The sequence below is a fragment of the Camelus dromedarius genome, chromosome 7, assembly GCF_036321535.1.
Source record: "Camelus dromedarius isolate mCamDro1 chromosome 7, mCamDro1.pat, whole genome shotgun sequence".
NCBI classification, from domain to species: domain Eukaryota; kingdom Metazoa; phylum Chordata; class Mammalia; order Artiodactyla; family Camelidae; genus Camelus; species Camelus dromedarius.
Window position 1 is genome coordinate 45,515,596 of NC_087442.1, and position 22,621 is coordinate 45,538,216.

The 22,621-nt window shown below is 41.6% G+C and overlaps 1 protein-coding gene across 1 annotated transcript; it reads right to left on the bottom strand.

Annotated features, from left to right (window-relative positions):
* Positions 1–9,845: 9,845 nt before the first annotated feature.
* On the bottom strand, positions 9,846–17,285 carry NPY (neuropeptide Y). Its single transcript, XM_010987191.3, has 4 exons — positions 17,099–17,285; positions 15,997–16,184; positions 11,886–11,966; positions 9,846–10,044 (listed from the first exon to the last, which is right to left on the bottom strand). The coding sequence occupies exons 2-4, from the start codon at positions 16,182–16,184 to the stop codon at positions 10,020–10,022; spliced, it is 294 nt and encodes a 97-aa protein (XP_010985493.1). The 5' UTR covers positions 17,099–17,285; the 3' UTR covers positions 9,846–10,019.
* Positions 17,286–22,621: the final 5,336 nt, after the last annotated feature.

Below are 22,621 nucleotides of genomic sequence, written 5' to 3' on the forward strand. Positions count from 1 at the left end.
CAAATATATAATTTTTTTAAATGCAAAACAGAGCTGACAAAAAGAAGGGAGAATTATCCAGGTACCAGAAATGGAAAGGAAACTAAAAAGCAAAGATCTAAGCAAATGTGCTTATGCCGCATCCTCTTTAAGATCATATTGGGAGAAAGTTCAAGGAATGCAGAAGCCTTGGTTTCAGTAGACTAGGCCTTCAGCCACAAACTTCACTTGGGTGGCACTGAGATTTCAGCATAAATACAGGGTCCTTAAATAGCCATTTATTGCAGAAATAATAGAGAATGAAAGGATGGAATAGCAAAAAAGATGCCCACTGGCTTAGCTTGCCTGCCAATGCGAAGGCTCTGGATGGGAGAAGAAATCACAGGAAATTAAAACCCTATGTTGACCCTCATGTGGGTTGAAAAGTTAAATTTAGACTACCTCCATAATCCAGGACACACGAAGCTGAGAAATCAACATTAAGTGGTTGGTGAGTCACCTGGTAGGTGCAGACACAAAACCACCTTGAAGGAAGAAACATTTCCTAATCCAAGTTTTATGGAGTCTCTATAGGGATGGGGAAAAAAAGAGGAGTAGGAGTGAGAAAATGGAACACACTGGGCAGTAGAGCCTCGAGGACTTGAAATACAAGCCAACAATCTGGAAGAGCACATAACAGAGCTGTATTTAAAACAATTCAAATAATGAGAAACATAAAAATGAATCAAAGCCTTAAGTAAAGAATAAGTGATTGTGAAAAAATAGAAAAATTCAAAACAACAAAATAGAAATTCTAAATATCATTTAAAATGAAAGCCATTAAAATTAAAACTCAATGGATGGGTTAAGCAGCAGATTAGACTTGCTGGAGAGAAAGTCAGACACTAGCAAGCAGATTTAAAGAAGTCATTCAGAACACAGCATCGATAAATAAACAGATGAGAAATAAGAAAGCAATTTTAAAATTTGCAATATAGAATAAGAAGGTTTAGTCAAGAGAATTTCAAGAACAAAAGAAGAGAGAAAATAAGAGAGAAGCAACATTCAAAGAGAGAGTGTCCATGAGCTGATACAAGACCTGAATCCTTAGAGTTAAAAACATGAAATCTTTTGTCTTAACACATCATTGTGAAATTTCAGACCACCATGACAAAGACAGATTCTTAAAAGCAACCCTAGAGGAAAAGGTAGATGGTCTACAGAAGAAAGCGAATTTGAAAGACTACAGATTTCTGAAAATCAACAGGGAGGCTAAGAGTCAGTGGAATTCCTGCTGCAGAGTGTCGGGGAAAAATAACTGGAGATGTAGAATACTGTGTCCAGGTAAAGTGAAGTAAGACATTTTCAGAAAAAGGCTGAAAGAATTTACCATTTCAAGACCCTGTCTAAACAAACTACTGAAGGATAAACTTTAGGAAGAAGGAAATGGAACACAGAATGAAGAAATATACTGAAAGTAGCAACAGTGAACAAAAAATAGCTGGACAGGGGTACATATAAGTAACCACTGACCACATAAAATAAACAGAAATAATAATGTCTAGTTTGGGAGGACAGACAAGCAAAATGGCTAGAGGTTATTGGAGCTGAACTCATTCTAATGCCATTATGTTGTTCAGAAGAAGGAAAGAAAATATAATACACAAACTAGTAGAGGAAAAAAAGAGGAGGAAATGACTTATTCCACAGAAGGCAAGAAATAGAAAAAAGGAAGTAAAGAAACAGAACACAGTAAGATGGCAGAAATAAATCAAAACACATGAATAATCATAGTAAATGTAAACAGTCTAAACTTGCTGGTTAAAAGGGCTTACTATTTACTTTTTAAATTACCATTTTTTAAATAACAGCTACAACTAGAACTTGAAGGCTCAGAAAGGTTGAAGGTAAATGGATGAAAGAAGATAGGTAAATACCAAAGTTTAAAAAGCTAGTGTAGCTGGATTAGTATTAGACACACTGGACTCTCAGGGAATGCATTTAGGGAGTAGAGGGGCGTCACTGCATAATGATAAAAGAGGCCAGTCTTTTCTGACTCCATAGTCCACCTCAGCAGTTCTCTATGCTGCCTGGCATTTATGACCATGGTGATCATACATAATGAAACAGTAGGTTAGAATTCTACTGAGAGAATAATAATGATTTAAAATCCCCAGAGGTAAGTCAAACTGGCCTGGGTTGGAGTTCCAACCCCACGACTTACCAGCTTTGTTGCCTAGTTTCATTTCACCTTTCTATGCCTCAGTTTCCTCATCTGTAAAATATGTCCAGCCTTACTTGTGTTTCCTATTTTTTATGAGGATTAAAAGAATTAAAGTAAATAAAGGGCCAGTTTATACCAGCTTGTCAACAAATATTAGCTCCCTCACATCCTATTTCTTATCACAAAAAAAAAAAACCTGCAAAACTTATAACTTCAGAAGGCAAATAGCTATTTAAGATTTCAAGTTGAAATCATTTTTCTTATAAAGAGTTAATTATCCATGAAATTAAATATTTATGCATTCACGGAAGCAATGTGTTCATACTGTTAGAATAAGAAAGTGGCTGGTCTAGAAATGAAAAGACATTCTTAATGTCTTCACAGCTGGTGTTTTCCTATCTTGGGAATATTTTTAAATCACCTTTCACAATTATCTAGAGAAAATAGGGTACTGTAAGTTCAGTTAGGAAAAGAACATGCAGTTGAACGTTTGTGTTCAGGCGTGTAGAGGCTGATGACTGGTTGAGATCCTCACTTGTAAGTAGTTTGGCACTCAGAACATATTTTCCCTTAAAACGAGATCACAAATAGTGGATTGTTTCCCAAGTCGGGTGATCCACTGCCCCGGTTTGCCTGGAACTGAAGGGTTTTCTGGAATGAAGGATTTTCAGTGCTAAACCTGGGAAAGTCCTGGGAAAACCAGAATGATGGGGGACCCTTCAAGGCCAGCACCCCAAAGTGATCTGCCTGTGTCAGTCATAGCTGCTGGAGCCCTTCGTGAGAAGCCTGCTATGTCAAGTGCAGAGTTCGTTCTGTTACACTGCTGGGCTCCACACTTGATCTCTGACAGTCGCCTGAGGCCCCAGGGGCTGAGTGTGGGAGAAAAGAGAAATATCTCTCCTGTTACACTTCGCCACTTAGACCCCAGTGTAGCCTGTCCTCTGCCTAGAATACCACTTCTTCCAAAAACATGGTACTTTTAGTTTTGTTGCCCAAACGAGCCCCTCATTTTCAAGGTGGAGATGTGAGTATTAAGAGAGCATCAGACGCCATCCTATCCCCGCCGCCACCGTCTTCACTCTCATCCTGCTTCCCATTTGTATCAACTCAGACAATTGATGCTGACTCCAAAATGGATGGCCAATCACCAGGTCCCCAGACAGCCCTCTCAGAATCCCACAGGGAGCTTGCTTGGGCACCAGCACAGCCTTTTTTCTAAGGATATAACGAACTTAATAATGACCTTGAGATCCACAGTAGTAAAGAGCAAACTATTGAACAACTGCCATTCACCAGAGTCCACTTCGAGTAACACTGCCCTCTCCCTACACACACAAGTGGAAATGATTTCAGCCTCCCCTGTTCTCCCATGGTAATTACTTTATGCTTCTATTTAAACCTCAATTATTATCTGCCTTGTAGTACAGTCACTTAAGCATGTGTCTATCTCCTTCATAAATTGCTAGGTCTTTAAGAGCAGAGAAACTGTCACACTCATCTTTATATAACACTTAGGATCTAGCAGAGTGCCTGTCACAGAGAGACTATTCAATAAATGTTTCAGGAATTGATAACATCCTTGGGACTCTAGAAACTCATCAGAGATCAGCTGGCTCCATTATAACTTGGTCAATAATTCAGTCTGTTAGGAGGAATGACTATATTAAGTATGTTCTTGCCAACATTGCTTATTCTTGCATGGAAATTCACAGGCCAGTTAATTTAGCAGGTCACTATGATTTGAAAAGACTTGCCAGCGATAGAAAAGATGTAGAAATAAGAACAAATAACATTCAAGTTATTCTAGGCAAACTTTAATTGAATAATCATTTGAACGATGCTATTCTCCCAAGTAGATGATATTCAAAGAGCAAGGTGTTACTGAGTGAGAAGAAAGAGTAAAATGTGGTTTTTATATTCTACCCAAAGGTTCTCATTTCTACTTTAAATTGCTTCATAATATCATAGTGAAGCAACCAAACTAATGAATCAAGTCAAATTTCAAACAAGTACATTGAACAAATCAAGTTTCAAACTCAATTAACTTTTGGGAAAACAAAGAATCCTGAAATTAGAATTAGTTTGGGAATTAAAGGAATCTGTGTCTTGTAGGTAAAACAGTGTTGTTTTTTTTTAAAGGACCAAATCCTTTACAAGTTTAAATATCAAAATAATTTGCCTAAGGACAAACTAGAGTCACCCCAAATTAGAATCAATACATTAGTAAAATGTGTAATATGTCAATAGAGCATCTTTATAATATGTCAATAAATTAGCAACGTAAGTGGTAACAATTTGCGAGAACTCCAAAATTATCATTAAACTCAAAACCAGGGAAGAATTATTGGTGACCTAAAGGTACTTCAGAGAATATTAGAACCACAATATTCAAGGTTGAAAAGAAAGTTCTTTTTGAACTTGATACTAAAGGTAATCTAAGGTGAATCAAATGCCTAAGATGATGAGAAAGAATACTCTATTAACCAGCAACTCTGAGAGCACCAGGAAGTTGTGGGTAATTAAAATCCTATACTTTTGTCAAGGTCCTGCATAGATGGTACCTACATCTCCCAAAGGATGGCGAATAATCCTTTGAGGTTGTTCACCAAGCATTGCATTGGTTCTGGCTCCTCCGGGATCACTCCCAATCATCATAATCAACCCAGACTGCACTGGTTCTCACTGTGCACCTACTACATGTCAGGCAGCAAAGCAGGTATCATCTGCACAATCACCCTATTCCCATCACTGCAAAGCGTTTCCATCCTGCAGCATTAGAACAAACTCAAATTGATAGCTACTACTTAGCACATTAAAAAATGAGCTGGGGTGATATACAATTAATTATATGTTATTTCACTCCAATTTGAAAAAGAGAAAAAGATCGTGTGATTTCACACTGTGCTAATTAATAGGCAGAAGAAAAGGCAATAGTTTCATCGTGACTATATCATAATCCTCCTACCCACAAAGCACAATGGAAGAATATTCCACTGAAACATCTCATTCAAAGGGCTGCTTTCCTTTATGATGATGGGAAAGGTATTTGTTGAATTCGGATGACATTGTAACTGATTTCAATGTTCTGCATAGAGGAGAAAAACTTTGTTGTATACATAGTAATAAGTAACCATATAAGCATAATGCGTATGTATTAGAAAGAAAGAAGGGAACAATTACTCACCCTCATGTTGCTTTCCTGTCATCAGTATGGCATGTGGAGTCTGCACACAGGCCTGGCTTTGGACAGTCATCTTAACATAGTGGGAAGCCTTGTACTATGGTGTGGAAGTCCCAAACCAGTGCTGAGTGTTCCTTCTCCTTATGTCTGCTCCTCTGTCCTGACCCTCGTTTAGGCAGGAGAAAGAGGCTGAAAGGTATTTAGGAAACTAAAATATTGTAAAAAGAGATAGTGACTTGCCTCCTTCCTGAATTAGGGAGCAGAACCAATCCTAAAACATTTATTCTTTGAACTTGTAAGTCTGGCCCATAAGATCACGATTAAGATAGCTCAGGCTGAGAAGGCGAGTCCTGATTTGGCTAAATGAAGAATACTGTTAGAGGGGCTGGTTTTTCCCCAGAGCCAAGTCTATAGGAAGAGCAGTTGGGATTGGAGAGGGAGAAAATGCCTAGGAAAAAAAGAGGTGGGGGCAGCTATGGGACGTGATTTCATCCTGAACGGGATTTTCCCTTTATAATAGTAACTCAGGGGTCCAAGCCTAGCACGTGATAACTTTCAAAGCATAGGAATCAAGAATAATTAAAAACTACTCGAACTATGCATTGCTCTCTCCTACCCGCATGTTCTCTACCTCCTATCTTGCGTTCTTCATCTGGCAGTTGGTGCTCTGCCTTCAAACCTCAGCTCAAGCATCAGCAGCTCCAGGAAGTCTGACCTGCCTCCACTGCTCTACCTGCCTGGGGTGGGTGCCCCTTCACAGCTCCTGAAACACCTCATACCCATTTCCTGTTAGAAAGGGAGGAGATACCTCTGTCCTGAAGTACGGAATAACAGCCAAGTGTACTGAATTCAAAGGGCTTGTTTTAATCTTGGCCAGTAGAGGCTTCTGGACCCTTCCTCCTCTATTCTCTTTACGAGCTCCCTCTGAATGAATTGAAGCTGCTCTTCTGACTGATTCTTGAGGCCACATTGCACTGTGGGCAGGGACGCTGTACCAGAAGGTAATAGGCATTCATGAGGGTCCCTTCTCTTCTTCCATCTGCTACTGGATGTGGCAGGCTGGCTCTTCTTGTCTATGTGGTTGTTTGGTTAAGTGGATTTGGGAGGCTGCCCACAGACCTCACTGTTCCTGCCACTCCCTGCCGGGATGCTGAGATCTGGTGTTGGGGCTGGGCTGCTCTAGAGGCTCAGGCAGCAGCCAGGCACCCTGACTCAGTTTAGGGCAGCCTTGCATTTGGCCTCTTTGGATACTTGCCCACCTGGTACTTTGTTCTCTGTTTGGCAATCGATTTTTAAATCTACAGCTCCTTTGTCAGGAGACTACAAAGGGAGGTATGAGTGGAAAGGAGGCACCTAACACCAAAAACTCTAACTCTCCCTTCTCTGCACTTTCAACAATGCACTGTAATTATCTGCCTCCCTCACTAGATGGTAAACTTCCTGAGAAGCTATTATTGAGCTTTATATCCCAGTCCTTAGTGCAGGGTCCAGCTTTGGGTGCTCAAATAATGGTAAGTGTGTGAATGAATGAATGGATGAATGAGTTTAGCCATTCTGGAACCTGCTTTGTCCAGCCAACCCTGGCCACCCTGCTGACCCACCTCTGTGTTGAGCTTAGCTGGTCACCTCACCCAGAATGTCCTCAATCCCAGCTCAACATTCACATTCTCCATGAAGCCCTTTCTAGCTAATTCTGCCCACACTCACCCCCTTCTCTCTCTCTTTTTTGTTGTTGTTGTTAATGGAGGTACTGGGGATTGAACCCAGGATCTCGTGCATGCTAATCAGGCACTCTATCACTGAGCTGTATCCCCACCTCTCATTCCCTTTTCTAAATGCCTTTCTCATGGTTTAGTACTTTGTTATTCTCTAATCTGTGCCACAATTATGTTCTTAGCTAGGTTATTTACATCCTGATCTTGACTTACTTCTTCCATGAGACATCAGTGGGCAGGGCAAAGTTTGCAAATAGAGCAGCTGCTGTCAAGTTCCCCTAATCTGAATGAGGTGGGGAAAGTCACTTACTTTCCCTGGGCCTCAGTCTCCTCACCTGTGAAAATAGAAGGAATAATCCCCAGCTTGAATATTAAATCCCCAGCTCGAGTATTAAAAGGATCAAAATAAAAACACAGTGGCATCTGTGAAAAACTTATACACAATTTATACCTCTTAGAATGTAGAATAAAGCTAAGATCAGAGGAGAGCTTCATAAATTCTTACAGATTTACTTGATAATGGCTATGTTGCTCACAGGCATCTCATTAATGAAGGTTGAATTGTTCTTACTGTAACTGGTTGGATTGTTATCATTATTTGCAATGATAGATGGGTGCTATGATGCCTTTAAACCTATTCCAGGAAGGGTCGTTAGGCTGAAAATGTTTCAGAAATACTACTAGGGAATCTCTTGGAATATAGTTTTGCAATTTTTTTAAGTTTACTATTATTGAATTTCTTAAATCAAATTCTTGTTTCTTAGGGATGTCTTAGTCCACTTGGACTGCTGTCACAAATTACCATAGACTGAACGGCTTAAAAACAACACAGATTTATTGCTCACAGTACTGGAGGTTAGGAAGTCCAAGATCAGGGCACTGGCAGATTTGGTGTCTGCTGAGAGCCTGCTTCCTGGTTCATAGCCAACCATATTCCTGCTGTGGCCTCATATGATGGAAGGGACAAGGGACTTCTCTGGGGTCCCTTTTATAAGAGCACTAATCCCATTCATGAGAACTCTATTCTCATGACCTAATCACCCCACCTCCAAATACCATCACACTGGGGCTTAGGATTTCAACATATGAATTTGGAGGGACACAAACATTGTATATGGCAAGGGATTTATAACCCAACACAGGAATCATCAAAACCATCATCCTTATCCATTCCCTTCTATTACTTACAAGTAACATTATCTTAACTTGAATTTTGATCCCAGTATAGACTTACATGGAAAGCTGGGCAGAATTGTCCCCATTTCATGAGTGAGAACTCAGGAGTTTAATGAATTTGAAGGTCAGAGAACCTGGGAGCCGCTGAGTCAGGGCCACACAGCTCACGTGTTGTGAAGGTTCAGTCCTCTTTCTAGCAATACGAGGGGAAGAAGCAAGAAATCGGGGCCTGAGTTCAAAGTAAAATGTAGGCTGTTTAATGGTCAGCCTTTCAGGCATTTAGATGTGGTGGAATAAGAGGTTTAAACTTTTGTTTAAAATGCAAGTCCTGGATTATCTTTCAATGGTTCGTATACATTATTCCTGTTTGCTCCGCTCCATATAACCAAGACTTCTTATCTGATGATGAACATTCGGCACATCTGTGTTGCTGCCAAATGAATCTTTGAGTCAACCTTCTTTGCATAATACTGCTTCCGTAAAGCCGGTCTCCAGATATGCTAGGTTAATAAAGAACTTTGATGTTGTGTGATACTGCATTGTGACTTACTCAACATTTTAAGATTAAAAAAAAAAAACTTTACAGATTGGCATTCAGTTCAAATTGCAAAGAAACAACAGTAAGGAGAAATTTAGGAAAATCACAGAACAGTTTTATCTTAGTTTCATTAAAGGAAATGATATTTTGTAGTATCATTGACCTCACTAGCTGAAGAAACATTAGAATTCTTTTTGAACAGAGGATATTTTGTGTAAGATTCCCTAAGTCGTGATGTGTACAGGATTTTTGTAAACAGTTTTAAGGCATCACATTAAAATATCTGTGCACCTTTTTTTAGAGTGTGATTCAAAGGACAAATACAGGATGAGATTCATTTTCTTTGATTTAGAAGTTACATGTAAGAATCTCATAACATTAAACTAAGCCCATGCAAATCGGTACATGAAGGCGGGGGAAAGCTTAATAACATTTAGCTAAATTAATTAACATGCCCCACATTGTGTGAAAAAGTAATCATCCTACTCTGTGCTTCTGTTTATGCCTCAAATTCTAAAGGTAATGGCCTAAGAAAATGTATAGATGTGAGCCATCTGATATGGTAGCTGCTGGAAATGCATGGCTATTTGAGTTCAGGTAAATTAAAATTTAAAACTCAGCTCCTTATTTTTTCCTGGCTACATTCAAGTGCTCAAAAGCCACATGTGCCTAGTGACTACCATATTTGACACAGGAGACACAGGACATGTTGCAGAAAATGCTATTACACAGCAATCTTTTCTGCTGACAGCACAGGCTAACAAGGTTAACAAGGATGCCATATAATAGGGGAAAAGTTCAGCAAATTGGTCCAAATTAGCATTGCCCTGCGCAATGTTTCCAAATCTTTCTGCCGTTCCACACAGAACATAGGACACCCCATGGCTGAGACTGGGTCACCACAAATCTTATCTTTATATCTTCCACAGCCAGCCTTTGAATATTAGTGATACAAACCTTGAATATGCTACTTGAGGGAGACTGTGATTTAATGAATAACTAAAAATAATTTTCACTATTGCAACAGCAGATTTTTCATTGAGGAGTGTACACTTTTGAATGCATGGTACTTTATTTAAACACTCATATATACAGTGATGACAAAGGGAAACTCTGTGGAGGTGAGCACAAGGGCTGCATGCAGTGGGAGAACCCGCAGACTAGTTTTACAGGATGAAATAAGGGTTGAAAAATAGGCAAAGACCGGAGAGCGATATTCACTTCCCATCACCACATGGAAGGGTCTTCCAGCCTGTCAAACACAAGAAGCAAACCTCGTAAGAAAAGCTTCCCAACTTCCTGGGAGGCTTGCAGGAGTAAGACATTCAGTTCTGAGCTGAAAGAGGATCAGAAACTGTTGAAAAGTCTCCTGTTGGCATTCTAAATAGGAGGCCATGTGAATATCAGAGCGAGAGACAGAGGCATAATGTACAGACCCAGCTGATTAGCTTTCACTCATGTTAAGGGGACTCTCAGGCAAATCTCAGAGGGAGTATTTAAAAGGCTCTGTTTTTATCAAAGAAGCGGAAGAACTCTGCAATATTTCTGAAGATCAAAATTACAGGAATCAGACGAAACTGTAATAAGAAAGTTATTGTTATTCACCTCTGAATATGCTTCCTGTGTTTTCCTGCAAGGCTTTTTATGCGGTAAGATGTTCTTTATTAGACTATAAAGAACACTTTTAAATAAAATAGCATTCACAGGCAACTGCAAGGCTGTCAAGTTTTATCTCCTTCTGAGTGCACATGATTGAGGCTGTCAATCAGGGTGCAATTAACTCTACTTCACGCACCAACTGTGTCACAAAGCAAAGAGCAGCGGCAAGGCTGTAAGTTGGTCTGGGTGATTATATTTCCAACCCTAAGTGGGTACAGCTTATCCTAAACTTTTTACGGTGGTAAACCTCATATGCATATTCATAAAACATTAAAAAACACTGACTGCTTAGTATTTAAAAACTACCCTTAGGAGTTTTCCACCTGCATCTCTTGCATTTGCTGTTTAAGTCTGGGCTGGGGCCTCCAGGGACAAGAGCCCTGGAGCTTTATTCCAGTCCAGATTGTTGCTTCCTTCAGACAAACCTGACAACTCTAGACCCCACCTTCTCGATGGCTGGCGATTTCACAAGAGAATGGAGGAGGGAGAGCAGGAGGGAAGTGGTGGCATCCTAGGGAGAACCCCAATGAAGAGTGACACGTCGGTCACACTCGCTGAGCAAGTCTTCTAGTGACCTCTTCTGGGGAACTTGTTTCTTGATGTTGTAGAGCTCTGGGTTTAAGGCGGACAAGCCAGCACAGAAATGGATGAACCACATGCCATGTGATCTTACAGTGGGTATGGGACAGGAGAGCCAGTTATGAAAACAGAGGAGGTCCGGGCACCTTTTCACTAGCACTCTTTGTCCAGGGGCACTAGAAGATCCCAGCCTAATGTTTGACACCTAGATATTGGAGGGCTCCTCTTCCTAAGGCAGCTCCACACTCCAAGAAAGCCTCAGGGCTCCAGACAAGCCCCTAAGAAGAATGTGTCATTGAATGTTCATTCACTGAATGCAATAAATTATGATGTGATATCAGCTGAACTAAAATATGTCAAAAAGTAAATAGGAGCATCCCTCAGTTTACCTACAGCTTCATGTAAAACCAGGAAGACTGGAGTGAGACCCATGTGGGACATTTCCCAGGCAGTCGAGATGCTCCACATAGTGTATAAGAACTAAAGATGACCTCGGCCAGATACGGACGCTTGGTCATTTCAATGCAGAGATGGGGGCTTACTCTGTGCTTCCCCAATCTAACCCAGTTAGAAGTTCTTTATAATTTATCAGGTAAAAGTCACTTATATTTAAAAATTTTAAAGGAGCATCAAATAATTTGAGATAGAAGTATCACCCCACAGAAGTTCAGAGATTTACAAATGAATATGTGAAAAGAAATGTCCTTCCCACCCTGCTCCCCATCCCTATTTCTACCTAAACCTTCCCTGGTCTGGAAGATCCCATCCCAAAGCCTCCTCCCAGCAGCCCTCTCTGATTTCCCTTCCTTGGGCACTTGCCCTCTGCAACAATGCCCCGTACAAGCTGTTTCATACCTAGTTCTGGGACCATTTTCTGTGTTTTCTCTCATCAGGAGGTCTGCAATCAGTGTCTCAGGGCTAGATCGTTTTCCATATCTAAAAAAGGGAGGGCAGAGGGAGTAAAAATCCTTTAAAGCAAGTTTGGAGGAACCATAAAAACCTTTAGGGAAAAAAGAACATTTGTGGTATTAAATCTAAAAGAAGTTTTCAGTCCATCATCTGCTAATGAGTAATCTAGGTGAATGAAGCATATATGATACAGAAACATAAATACGGTTTCAAATTTTACACATATATTTAAACTTTGCTTAAATACTTAGTAAATAACTTAGCAGATTATATAACTTAACCAAAATTCCTAGTCAACTTCTTACCTTTCTATACCATCACAACAATACATATATATACTTTTATAACTAGGTGACAAGAAATAAATTAAAATACACTGAAGTATGATTTTAAATGTTTCCATAATTAGCTATTGACATAGTCCTAGTGATACACGTCAGTTTAAATCTTAACAAAGAGACTGGGCGGTATTTCAGAAACAGGCTTAGAAAGACTCAGCAGACTGAAGTTCTAGACTCACCTGTGTCTTTGAATCTCAGTTTTCCCATTTGTAAAAATAAAATCATAGCTCCTGCTTAAATTAGAGCCTGGATGAATATAATGTCCAATGTAAGTCACAATGCTTTGAAAGTGACAGAGTGATGCACAAGACTGCACATTACTGCTGTTGAAATGCACCCATTCTTACAGCTGCGAACAGATCCTGGGTCCTACATTTTCTATATGTATTTGAGGTGCCGAAATCTAAAAATCTTCTCCCATGCTGTGATTTTAATCTATCCTGTAAACATAAAGGAATCCTGCTGGTCTGTGGAAATGTTCTTGGTCTCTTTTCTCTCATAGAAGGATGTAGATAGACAATATTTGAACGTGAGGTTATGTTTTCTTGCTAGGGTATATATGTTGCCGGCTCCCGGTGAGTGAGGACGCTGGGGTCTCTCACTCTTCCTGATAAAGGGTCTGACAAATCTGTACCAAGTAGTATTTTTTGAAGAAGCTATTTTGCCTTTTCTCAGAAAAGGCTTTGGAACGCAGCAGCTGCTTTTTTTCACAAGTGAAAAGTTAGCCTGGCACAGATTGATTAGCAGTGGAAACAGTGGAACAAAGCTAACAGAGGGTATATGCAACTGCCTATCAAGCACAATTAAGTCTGAATTTTGGGAAATTTTTTCCTGTTATTGCTCCTTGGCTGGGACTCAAGGGATGCAAAAACAAAGCCAACTCTCCCGCCCCCATCATTTGTAAGATTTCCTCAGAGGTTTTCTGGAGTTGTGGTATCAGGCTGCTGCTTATACAGATTTATTCTGTCCATCAGTTGATTTTACCAATCTTAAATCTCTTGGGCAACCTTAACTCATTTATCTTCATCATGCTCCAGTAAATTAAAGAACTGAAGAATATTTTCTCCAATTTACTAGTAGAGAACCTAAGTCTGTAGGACTGGAATTTGCAGTTATAAGAGTCAGTACCCAGAGCAGCACTGATGACAGTTCTTCCATCTCTAATTAATTCTGGATTATCCTTCTTCTCGACAATGCTTTAACTTTCAAAGACAGCATCCCTAGAAAGATTCTCAAACCTGGCTGCACATTAGAACCAGCTATGAAGCTTTAAAACCCACTGTAAAGCCCAGCCCCTTCCCCACAACCCAGGAGACTGATTTAACTGGTCAGGGGCACAGCCCAGCATCGGTATATTTTAAAAGCTCCCCAAGTGATAACAACATGCAACCAGGAGGGAGAAACTCTAATCTAGGGCTGGGTTTCTCAATGTTGGCACTCTGAACATTCTGAACTGGATAATTCTTTGATGTGGAGGCTGTATTAGGCTTTGTAGGACGTCTGGCAGCATCCCTGGTCTATACCCACCAGATGCCAGTAGTATCACCCCTACATTGTGACAACCAAAACTGTCTCCAGATGTTGCTCAACATCTTGGGGAGCATAAAGTCTGTCCCAACTGAGAACTGCTGATTTAGGGGATAGTAAAAGCAAAATGTGGCAGACCTATGCTCTAGAATAAACGATGCTGTTTTTGGAAGCAATGAACCAGGAGTATGTAGCTTTAGAACATGAACTGAGCAGAAAAATGGAAGAAAAGAGAATGATATCAGAGAACCATTTATGCCAAATTAAAATGTATGTACACAAATGTAATCTTCAAAAATATGAACATGTGCATATGAAGGGATGTATGTGGCAGCAAGATGATAAGAGTACAGAATGGAGGTGATGGGTGCAGGTCATAAGCCTCTGATGGTTTCTAAGTAGGAATTTATATGAAGATGAGACAGAAAACTGCTTCAGGACCAATTCCTTCCCAACCAACCTGAATCTCTTCCCATGAAACTCAAGTCTCTTTCCCTTATTTTCTCCTCATCAAAGGTGCTGGAGAGCACCCTGACTGCCGGTGGCAGTGATAACACCCAAGGAAGATCAGTAGCAGGGCTCCAATTTAATCACCCCTAAAAAAAGCTTTCATGAACTATCTTAGTTTCATGATTTGTAAAATGGAGATAATTATACTCAATTCAAAGCTTTGTGGTAAAGACTGAACAAAATAATACCTAGGAAAACATTTTGAAATGCCAAAGCTTTCTACAATGGTAAAGCTTTACGGGGATCATCTTTGCAAAACAAGTTCTACTGCATGCTCTAACAAGCTAAATAACTAACAAAGGCTTTCCTAGAAAAAAAAAATATCTTTTTTATTTGTACAAGTTATTTTCTCTGGTCTGTATGACAGAGTAAGCAAGAATTTGAAGCAATTAACTTTCTAAAAAGTCTATAAGATACAAAACATTCTTGCCTTTTACGATGATCAGATGTAAAATGATCAGACTTCAGGGATCATAAACCAATACTACTCAATTCTGCCACTTTCGTGTGTTTCTGATTCTAAAGAAATTGGTACTTTAAAAAAAGATTTTCAGGGTGAAACAGCTTTTGATGAAACAGAAAAAAGAAAACTTTAAGAAAGATAAACTCCCCCTCCCCCTCTTTGGATCCTTTCCAGCTATTCCCTGAAATATAGTAAAAAAAAAAAAATAAAAAACCAAAACACGACACTTTACAAAACATAATTTAAGTGTGTTAAATGACATCAATGATTGTAAAGGGCTCATTGCTTTTGTCTTATTAAGGTCATTTGATCTCAGTAATTACAATAAGATATTGAATGATTCAAAACTGAGAAGAATCAGTTTGGAAACAAATTTTTAAATCCTGTGTTATTTGTAAAATAGTTTGGATTTGATTTTGTACTTAAGATTTGATGTTGAGAGTGAAATGTGGCCTTTCATTTTAGCTTTCTAGGGGTTCAGAATAAAGATGACAATTTCTCAAATTACATGTAATCCCTCGATTCACCCTAGAGTGAGGAGACCATTGTAAGTTTCTTCTTAATGAAGCACCAAGTGGGCATATCCTTTTCATAATTCATCCTCTATGAAATGAAAAATGTCTCAGCATTTTAGACCAACTGTTTTCATGCTAAATCTTTACTAATTAGGACCAGGGTTTCACGTAAGGGGCTGAGACTGCAACAAAACATTGTACAGGAGGGAAAATAGCTCTAATTGTCTTTTCCAATCTATTGTCATTCAATTTGGTCTGGACACGTTGAAAAATCTGGCGACCCAACTGTTTCTTCCCTGGTTTGTGCTGTTGTTTTCCCAGACACTGCTTGATCTTCTCCTTCCAACCCCTCCCTGGCACCCTCCTGACCCCTTTCACAAGGTACTTTTCCAACCAGGTTTCCAAATACTCCCTCAGCTGCCCTAAGAACAAAAAAGACAAGGGGGTGGGTGAGAAGAGATGGTCAGCTACACCACCTGGGGAACCTGAGTCTGGGGATTAGGATTTTGTGACTGTAGTTTTAGAGGGAACGTACTCAGTGCCCCGCGCAAACATTTACCGAGAGCTGAGTATGGGCCTGATACAACCTGCCCTGGGATACAAAGAAGAAAAAGACAGGTTTCCTGTCGTCTAAGGTCCCAGCATCTCTGGGTGTGTAGGGAGAGCGTTCTGGAGTCGTTGGTCCCGCGTGGCCCACCTACCTCTGCCTGGTGATGAGATTTATGTAGTGTCGCAACGCGGAGTAGTATCTGGCCAAGTCCTCCGCTGGCGCGTCCTCCCCAGGATTGTCAGGCTTGGAGGGGTACGCCTCGGCAAGCGCGCCCAGACACACGAGCAGGGACAGGGCGAGGGTCAGTCCGGACAGCCCCAGTCGCTTGCTACCCAGCATCTGCGGGCACCGAAGACGCAAAGGAGGAGGCTTGGGATTCAGAGGACACACGCTCCGCATCTCCTTCCTTTGCTCCCCGGGTGCCCATCCCCTTGCTACCACCTCCCCACCCACAAACTGGCACTCGACCCAGTCACGCAAAGGCAAGCGGAGAGTGGCGGGTACCACTCCGCGGATTCAGGTCAAGATCTGCTCTGGCCCGGCTCCCCTGCTCCGCCCGAAAACTCTGAGCAACTTCGGTCAAGTAGCAGAGCCTAATCCCGCGGCAAAAGGCGCAGAGTTCGGGGAGCCCGGGCGCAAGTTTCCACACTTAAAAGCCAGATTAGAATTTCCTCCCTCTGCGTTAGGACTTAATGCTTTCCTACCCTCTTCCCCAGATAGGAGAAGTTTCTTCTTTACTACTTTTGGTTTGCCCGGCTGCAAGAACTTGACAGAGATGGCTGAGAGTAATTTAGGGTGGCAATTTGGGGGAGATGGAAGAGAACTGTGCTCGGCCAGTCTCAAATAATGGCAAGGAGCCGGTCTTCCAAGCTCCGAGAATTCCTCAGTCGGGGGCGGGGGGGTGGGGGCTGCCTGGGAAACCACCCTCCAGGCGGAGACCCCCGAGGAAACTGCAAACTGCCCTGGTTTGGGGGGCGTGTTCTCCCTCCATATCCGCCAAAAGATAACCCAGAGGGACAGTTCAGCCCGGAAGGTCAGGGAGAAGAAAAGGGACAAGGAGAAGCAAGTGGAATTCAGCCGCCAAGAGGGGCTGGCGCGCTTCGGCGTGGGGAGGGCGCAATGTGTAGGAGTTGGGGAGTCGGCCCTCCCAGCGCCGCAGGGCTCTGCAGAAGGTGAGATGGAGCCCCGGGCAAGTTCACAGGAGCTCCCCTACCCACTTCGCTCCCGCCAAGCGTGCGGGTCCTGGCACTCACGGTGGCGAGGTGGCGAGGTGGCGAGCTGGCGCGCGGGCGCGGCTGGGCGACGAGTGCTCCGCGGTCCGGCGCGTCTCTCCGAGGGGTGAGAGCAGGTGGATGAGTGTCGAGAGCAGGTTGCAACAGGGCTTTTATGATGCTCCCTCGCCGAGGCGGGAGGGGCCTCGGGCAATCACGCTCGGTGACTCCTACTCCGCAGCTTCCCGCCCCCGAGTGGCGGGGGTTGGGGGGAGGGGGCTGGAGCGGCTGCCGCACGACTGTCGGCTCCGGGAGCCACCCACACCGCAACTCTTCCGCGCCAGGCCCTGCCAGGGGAAGGGAGGGCTAGCACGAGGCGAGTGAGGCAGCGCTCTCCAAGGGCGCTGGACCACGCCAAAGCCCAAGTTCCTGCCATCCTGCTACGGCCAAACCTCCCTGTCCTTCGCGCCCCCTCTAGTCCTGCCAGAGATAGGAGCCGCCCAGAGCATCTCTGTCGCCTGTCACCGGGGCTACCAACCAGTTGGGCGCTAGACTCGGGGGGCACCTGAATCCTCTACTTTGTGGAGCTTCTCCAGGATCTGCGCAGCAACGGCGCTGGCACAACTTTTAAGCTCTTTAGGGGTAGAAAACTTGGTGCCCCCCAGGCTTTTCCTGCACTTAAAGCAGGTCCCAGAAGCCTGGCCTAAGTCCTAAGGGGCTGAGAATAGGCTTCTGTGGCTTCGACTCTTTTCCCAGCTTGTTTTTCTTGGAGATCAGCCCTCACCAAGAACTCCCCCAAACGCGGGGAGCCCGGTCGGTACCTGAAGAGTGTAGCGACTGAAAACTCCGCTTAGAGGCGGGACACTTTCTGGATTTGCTGGAAAAGAGCGGAGTTTGAAGAGCGAAGAGACCCCTCAAAGCACAAACGAAAATTTTTGGTACAAAGCAACTGGGTAGTTAAATGAATAGCGATTTCTCTTTTATCTGCGCCCCGTTGCTTAGTTCTGCTTAGGTTCAATTAACGTTGATTGAGAATGTGGGTTGATTGAAATGAAAAAGGTATATATATGTATATATATATGTATTTAAAAAATCACCATTAGTTTGCACATCGCGTTAAACTTGTTGAATGAATATGTAAGATACATAAACTATTTTTACAGGATCAGGATTTCATGTAGTGGACTTAGGTCTTAAAGTTCCCTGAATGAATGCTTCTGAAAGTCTGAATCTTTCTGAATAAACGGCATGTTAGGAAATTGAAGCGTTGAGTTTACATTATTTTAATGTTAAAATGACAAGTGATTCTGTTAAACTGACATTTTGTTTTTGTGCTGTTTTGACAGTATTGAATTAAATATCAGTTACTGTACAGCAAGCAATCCTGTGTATGTATGTTAGAAATTTTGAAGACCAACCTCCCTTTCACTTAGGTGACTGCGTCTTTCCATATTGCACAAATATACACCAGGGACACAAATACCAGGCTCTTAGCGTTGCTCAGGGATGCTTATGTCAAAGAGCCCTTGGTAAAGTTACAGCAAAACACTTTCTAACTTTGATCCCATTTTTGATAATGGGAGAGGCACCTCTGGCTGCTGAACTATTTCTCTCCTATGTTTAAAAATCAAGTGTGTTTGTTTATATGTTTGTTTATTCTTAACAGTTTTGTTGAGACACAATTGAGATACACTAACCTACACATGTTTATAGTATTCCACTGGGTATTTTCTTACATATAGATGCCCATGAAGTCTTCACCACTATCAAGGTAATGAATGTATACATCGCCATCAAAAGTTTCCTCACATCCCTTTGTAATTCCTTCCTCCTGTCACTCCCCGCCCCCCTCCTCCATTGGTCTGTCTTTATAGATTTGTTTGCATTTTTGGATTGTATAATATACAATTTGTCTGCCTTCTTTCATTCAGCATCGTTATTTTCAGATCCACCCATGTTGTTGCATGTATCAATAACTAGTTTTTTATTGCTCAGTAGTATTTCATTATATAGATGTATTTTAAACTTAAAAAAAAATCTATTCAACTGCTCATGGACTTTGAGTTGTTTCCAGTTTGGACTACTACAAATGAAGTTTCTATAAACATGTGTTACAAATCTTTGTACGAACATATGCTTTGATTTCTTTTGGGGACATAACTTGGGGGCAGAATGGCTAGATCATGTGGTGGGTGTATATTGTCCCACAGTTCACTGATGGTCTGTTTGTTTTTTTATGTTTTGCTCTTTTTTCCTGTGTGTGTTTTATTGGACACTTTCTCTTGCTATGTCTTCCAGTTGACTAATCTTTTCTTGTGCAATGTCTAATTGCTACAAAGACCATATAGCTACTATCTCTAGAATTTCAATTTGGATCTTTTTTTATATCTCTCATGTCTCAGCATGTCTATTTTTTTCCTCTAGCTTCTTGAATATACATTAATAATTACTTGTCTACTACTTCTATCATCAGTGTCATTTCTGTGTTACTTTGGATTGATTGATTTTCACCTCATTATGGTTTGTATTTTCCTTTTTTGTCTGCCTGATAATTTTGGAAAGAATATCAGTTGTTTGTTGGATGTTTTTGTAGTCCTAAAACTATTTTTGATCTTTGTTCTGGGACATAGTTAAAAAAAATAACAACTTGGGAATAGTTTGATCCATTTCGGGTCTTGCATCTAAGATTTGGAGGTGGGAGCAGAGCTGGCTTTAGTCTAGGTTTAATTTCCCCCTCTTCTGAAGCAGGCACCTTCTTCTTACTTTGACTTATAGCTGATGCCCCTGAATTGTGAAACTTCCCCTCTGGCTGTTGGAATAGTCACTATCTGCATCCCTTTGTGAGCACTGGACACTGTTCCCTCTCATTCTTTTGTGCAGTTCTTTTCCTGGTCTCAGGTGGTTTCCTCATGTGCACAATCTGATCAGCAATCCATTAAATATTTGAGCTGGACACTTTGCAGGTCTCCAGAGTGATGTCTTTCTTATCTAGTTCTCTACCTGTGGCTTCAGCTGACCCATCTTCCCACATTTCCAGCCCCATCTCCTCTGCCAGGCTCTGTTTTAATTCCTCCCTCAGCACTGCAGCCGGGATGATTTCTTCAGGCAGTGGGCTGAGATGCTTGTAGGGCTCCCCTCACCTGTTTCCCATTCCTAAGAGATCACTGTCCTTTGTTGCTTGATGTCCAATGTTTGGGGTGTTGGTTCATGTATTTTTGTCTGGCGTTTCAGTTGTTTCAAATGGGAGGGCAAATCCAGTTTCTCTTTTTCTTAACCAGAAATGAAACTCACATAGTAAGGCTTGGAGAAAAAACACGTTTCTAGTCATTGTCTCTTCTTTCACCTTTAATTTGGTCATAAAACCACGGCACCATAGGTTCTGCCTGAATCTAGCCGTGAAAGCTCTGTTGGTGAGACCTCCTAACTGCAAGCTGCACAGACCTTTACTAGTTATCTGACTTCTCCTGACCGTTGCCCTCGCTGGTCTCCTCTCCTTCACTTCCTTTCTCTCTGAACTGGCCACAGTCTCCTTTGCTAACTTTTCCTTCTGTACCCAAAGCCCAGCCTTAACCTTTCCAGTCTGCACACACTAAACAAGAAGACTCACCTACTCCTGTGGCTTTTGAGTCTGAAATCTCTACCTCCAGCTAAGGGCTCATACCTGAAGGGCAGTGGTCCGGCTCAGATAATCTTGATCAAGCCTCAAGTTTAGAATCGAGCTACCATTAACATACATTCCTAATTTTCTAATTCCTAAATTCCACATAAAGTCCAAAACATTTTCAGAATCCTTAAATTGAACTTCAAGGCTCACATACTTTGAGCCTTACCTACGTTGCAGGTGATCTAACATAACTTTTCCCTTCATTCCCTATATTCTTGTCCATTGGCTTTCTTTCTGCTCCTTAAACAAGCTTTCAATAACCTTCCCCTCTTGGGTCTTCATTGTGCTGTGTTTTCTCTCTAAGACACTCTGTCAACTCTTTTACCTGACCAACACTTACACATCATTCTAGTTTTACCTTGTAATGTCACTTCAGATTTTCCTAGTCCTCTGATCTAGATTAGATCCTCTATTATAAGTTCTCAGAGGACCCCGAACTTTTCATTAATTTTCCTTAGCTACAGTTGAATTTTGGATGTATTATCTAGCTACTGTATTGATATTTGTTAATATCTGTTAACTCCATAAAAGAAGGGACAACACATTTTTTTATTTACTTGTGTATCCCTGGTGTGATTCCTAGCACTATAACAGATCCCTAATAAATGTCTCGATCAGAATAAATATTTTTATGAAACAGGTTAATAACTGAGTTTTAAAGGGGTCTGTTACAATTTAGAACAGAGATTGGCAAACTACAGCTTTTGAGCCACCCCCACAATAAGTTTTCCTAGAACATCACCATGCTCATTCATTTACATATTGTCTATGTCTGCTTTCCTGCTGCAATGGCAAAGTTAAGAAGTTACAACAGACTGTACAACAAAGATTGTAATTTTGGCCCACAAAATCAAAAAATTTACTCTGGCTCTTTATAGAAAGTATGCAGACCTCTGATTTAGAACTTAAGTATTTTATATAAATCACAATTTGAGGGTCCTGAATAGGCCAGACTACTTCCTGCCCCAGGGCCCTTGCACATGCTTTCTCTGCTTGACACTCTCTTTTCCCCCCGACTCTTTGCCTGGCAAACTCCTACTTATCCTTCATGTTTTACCCTGCCTGTCATTTCTCCATGATCCCTCAGTCTACAATAGGTTTCTCTCCACCTCGCCTCATTGTGTGGTTCCATAGCTCCCTAAACTTTCCCTTTAAGGAGGCTTTCATAGCTGTAATTATCTAGTTAGGTATACAGTCATACATGTTATTATTTGCTTGGTGTCACTAACATTTCATATGTATAAGGTCCATGAGAGCAAGGATGTGTGTTTTGTTCACCATTATATTCCTGATGTCTAGAATAATGAGTTCTGTGGAGAAAAGTAATTGGCAGAGAAGAGAGATTGAAAGTGCCAATGGGAGGTCATAGGACAGCTGGGTGATAAAAGAAAGAACACTTTCTTTTACTCCACTCACAACACTTCTGAAAAGTGTGTGGGTTTTTCTATACCAAGCCATTCTTCATTTCTCAGTGGACATCGACTGTATGTCCTAGCATTTAACTCAGTCCTGACACTAACTGCCTGGACTTCGTGCAGACCTCAAAAGTTAAAGGTTCAGTCTCACCAGACTCCCTCCAACTTCAGATTGAGACAGTCTTGAGTCCGAGGTTGTCAACTATTCTTCTGGCCAACCAGCCATAAATTGGGGGTTCCCACAAACTCATCCACAGGTTCAGTAATTTGGTAGAATGGCTCGTAAAATTCATGGAAACATTTACTTATGTTTATTGGCTTATTAGAAAAGATGTTACAAATGATACAGATGAACAGCCAGATGAAGGGATCCATAGCATACAGGGAAGAGGCTCAGAGCTTCCATGTCCTCTCTGGATGTACCACCCTCCCAGCACCTCCAAGTGGTTACCAACCTGGAAGCTCTCTGGACCCCATAGTTTAAGG

Bases quoted from the DNA above. Each gene is read 5' to 3' on its own strand.
- NPY (XM_010987191.3), bottom strand. From the start codon at position 16,184: ATGCTGGGTAGCAAGCGACTGGGGCTGTCCGGACTGACCCTCGCCCTG. The intron at 11,967-15,996 runs GTAGGTGGGCCA...TCCCTTTTTTAG, and splicing joins AATCTCATCACCAGGCAGAG to ATATGGAAAACGATCTAGCC. The intron at 10,045-11,885 runs GTATGAAACAGC...TGTGTTTGACAG, and splicing joins GAAAATGGTCCCAGAACTAG to GCTGGAAGACCCTTCCATGT.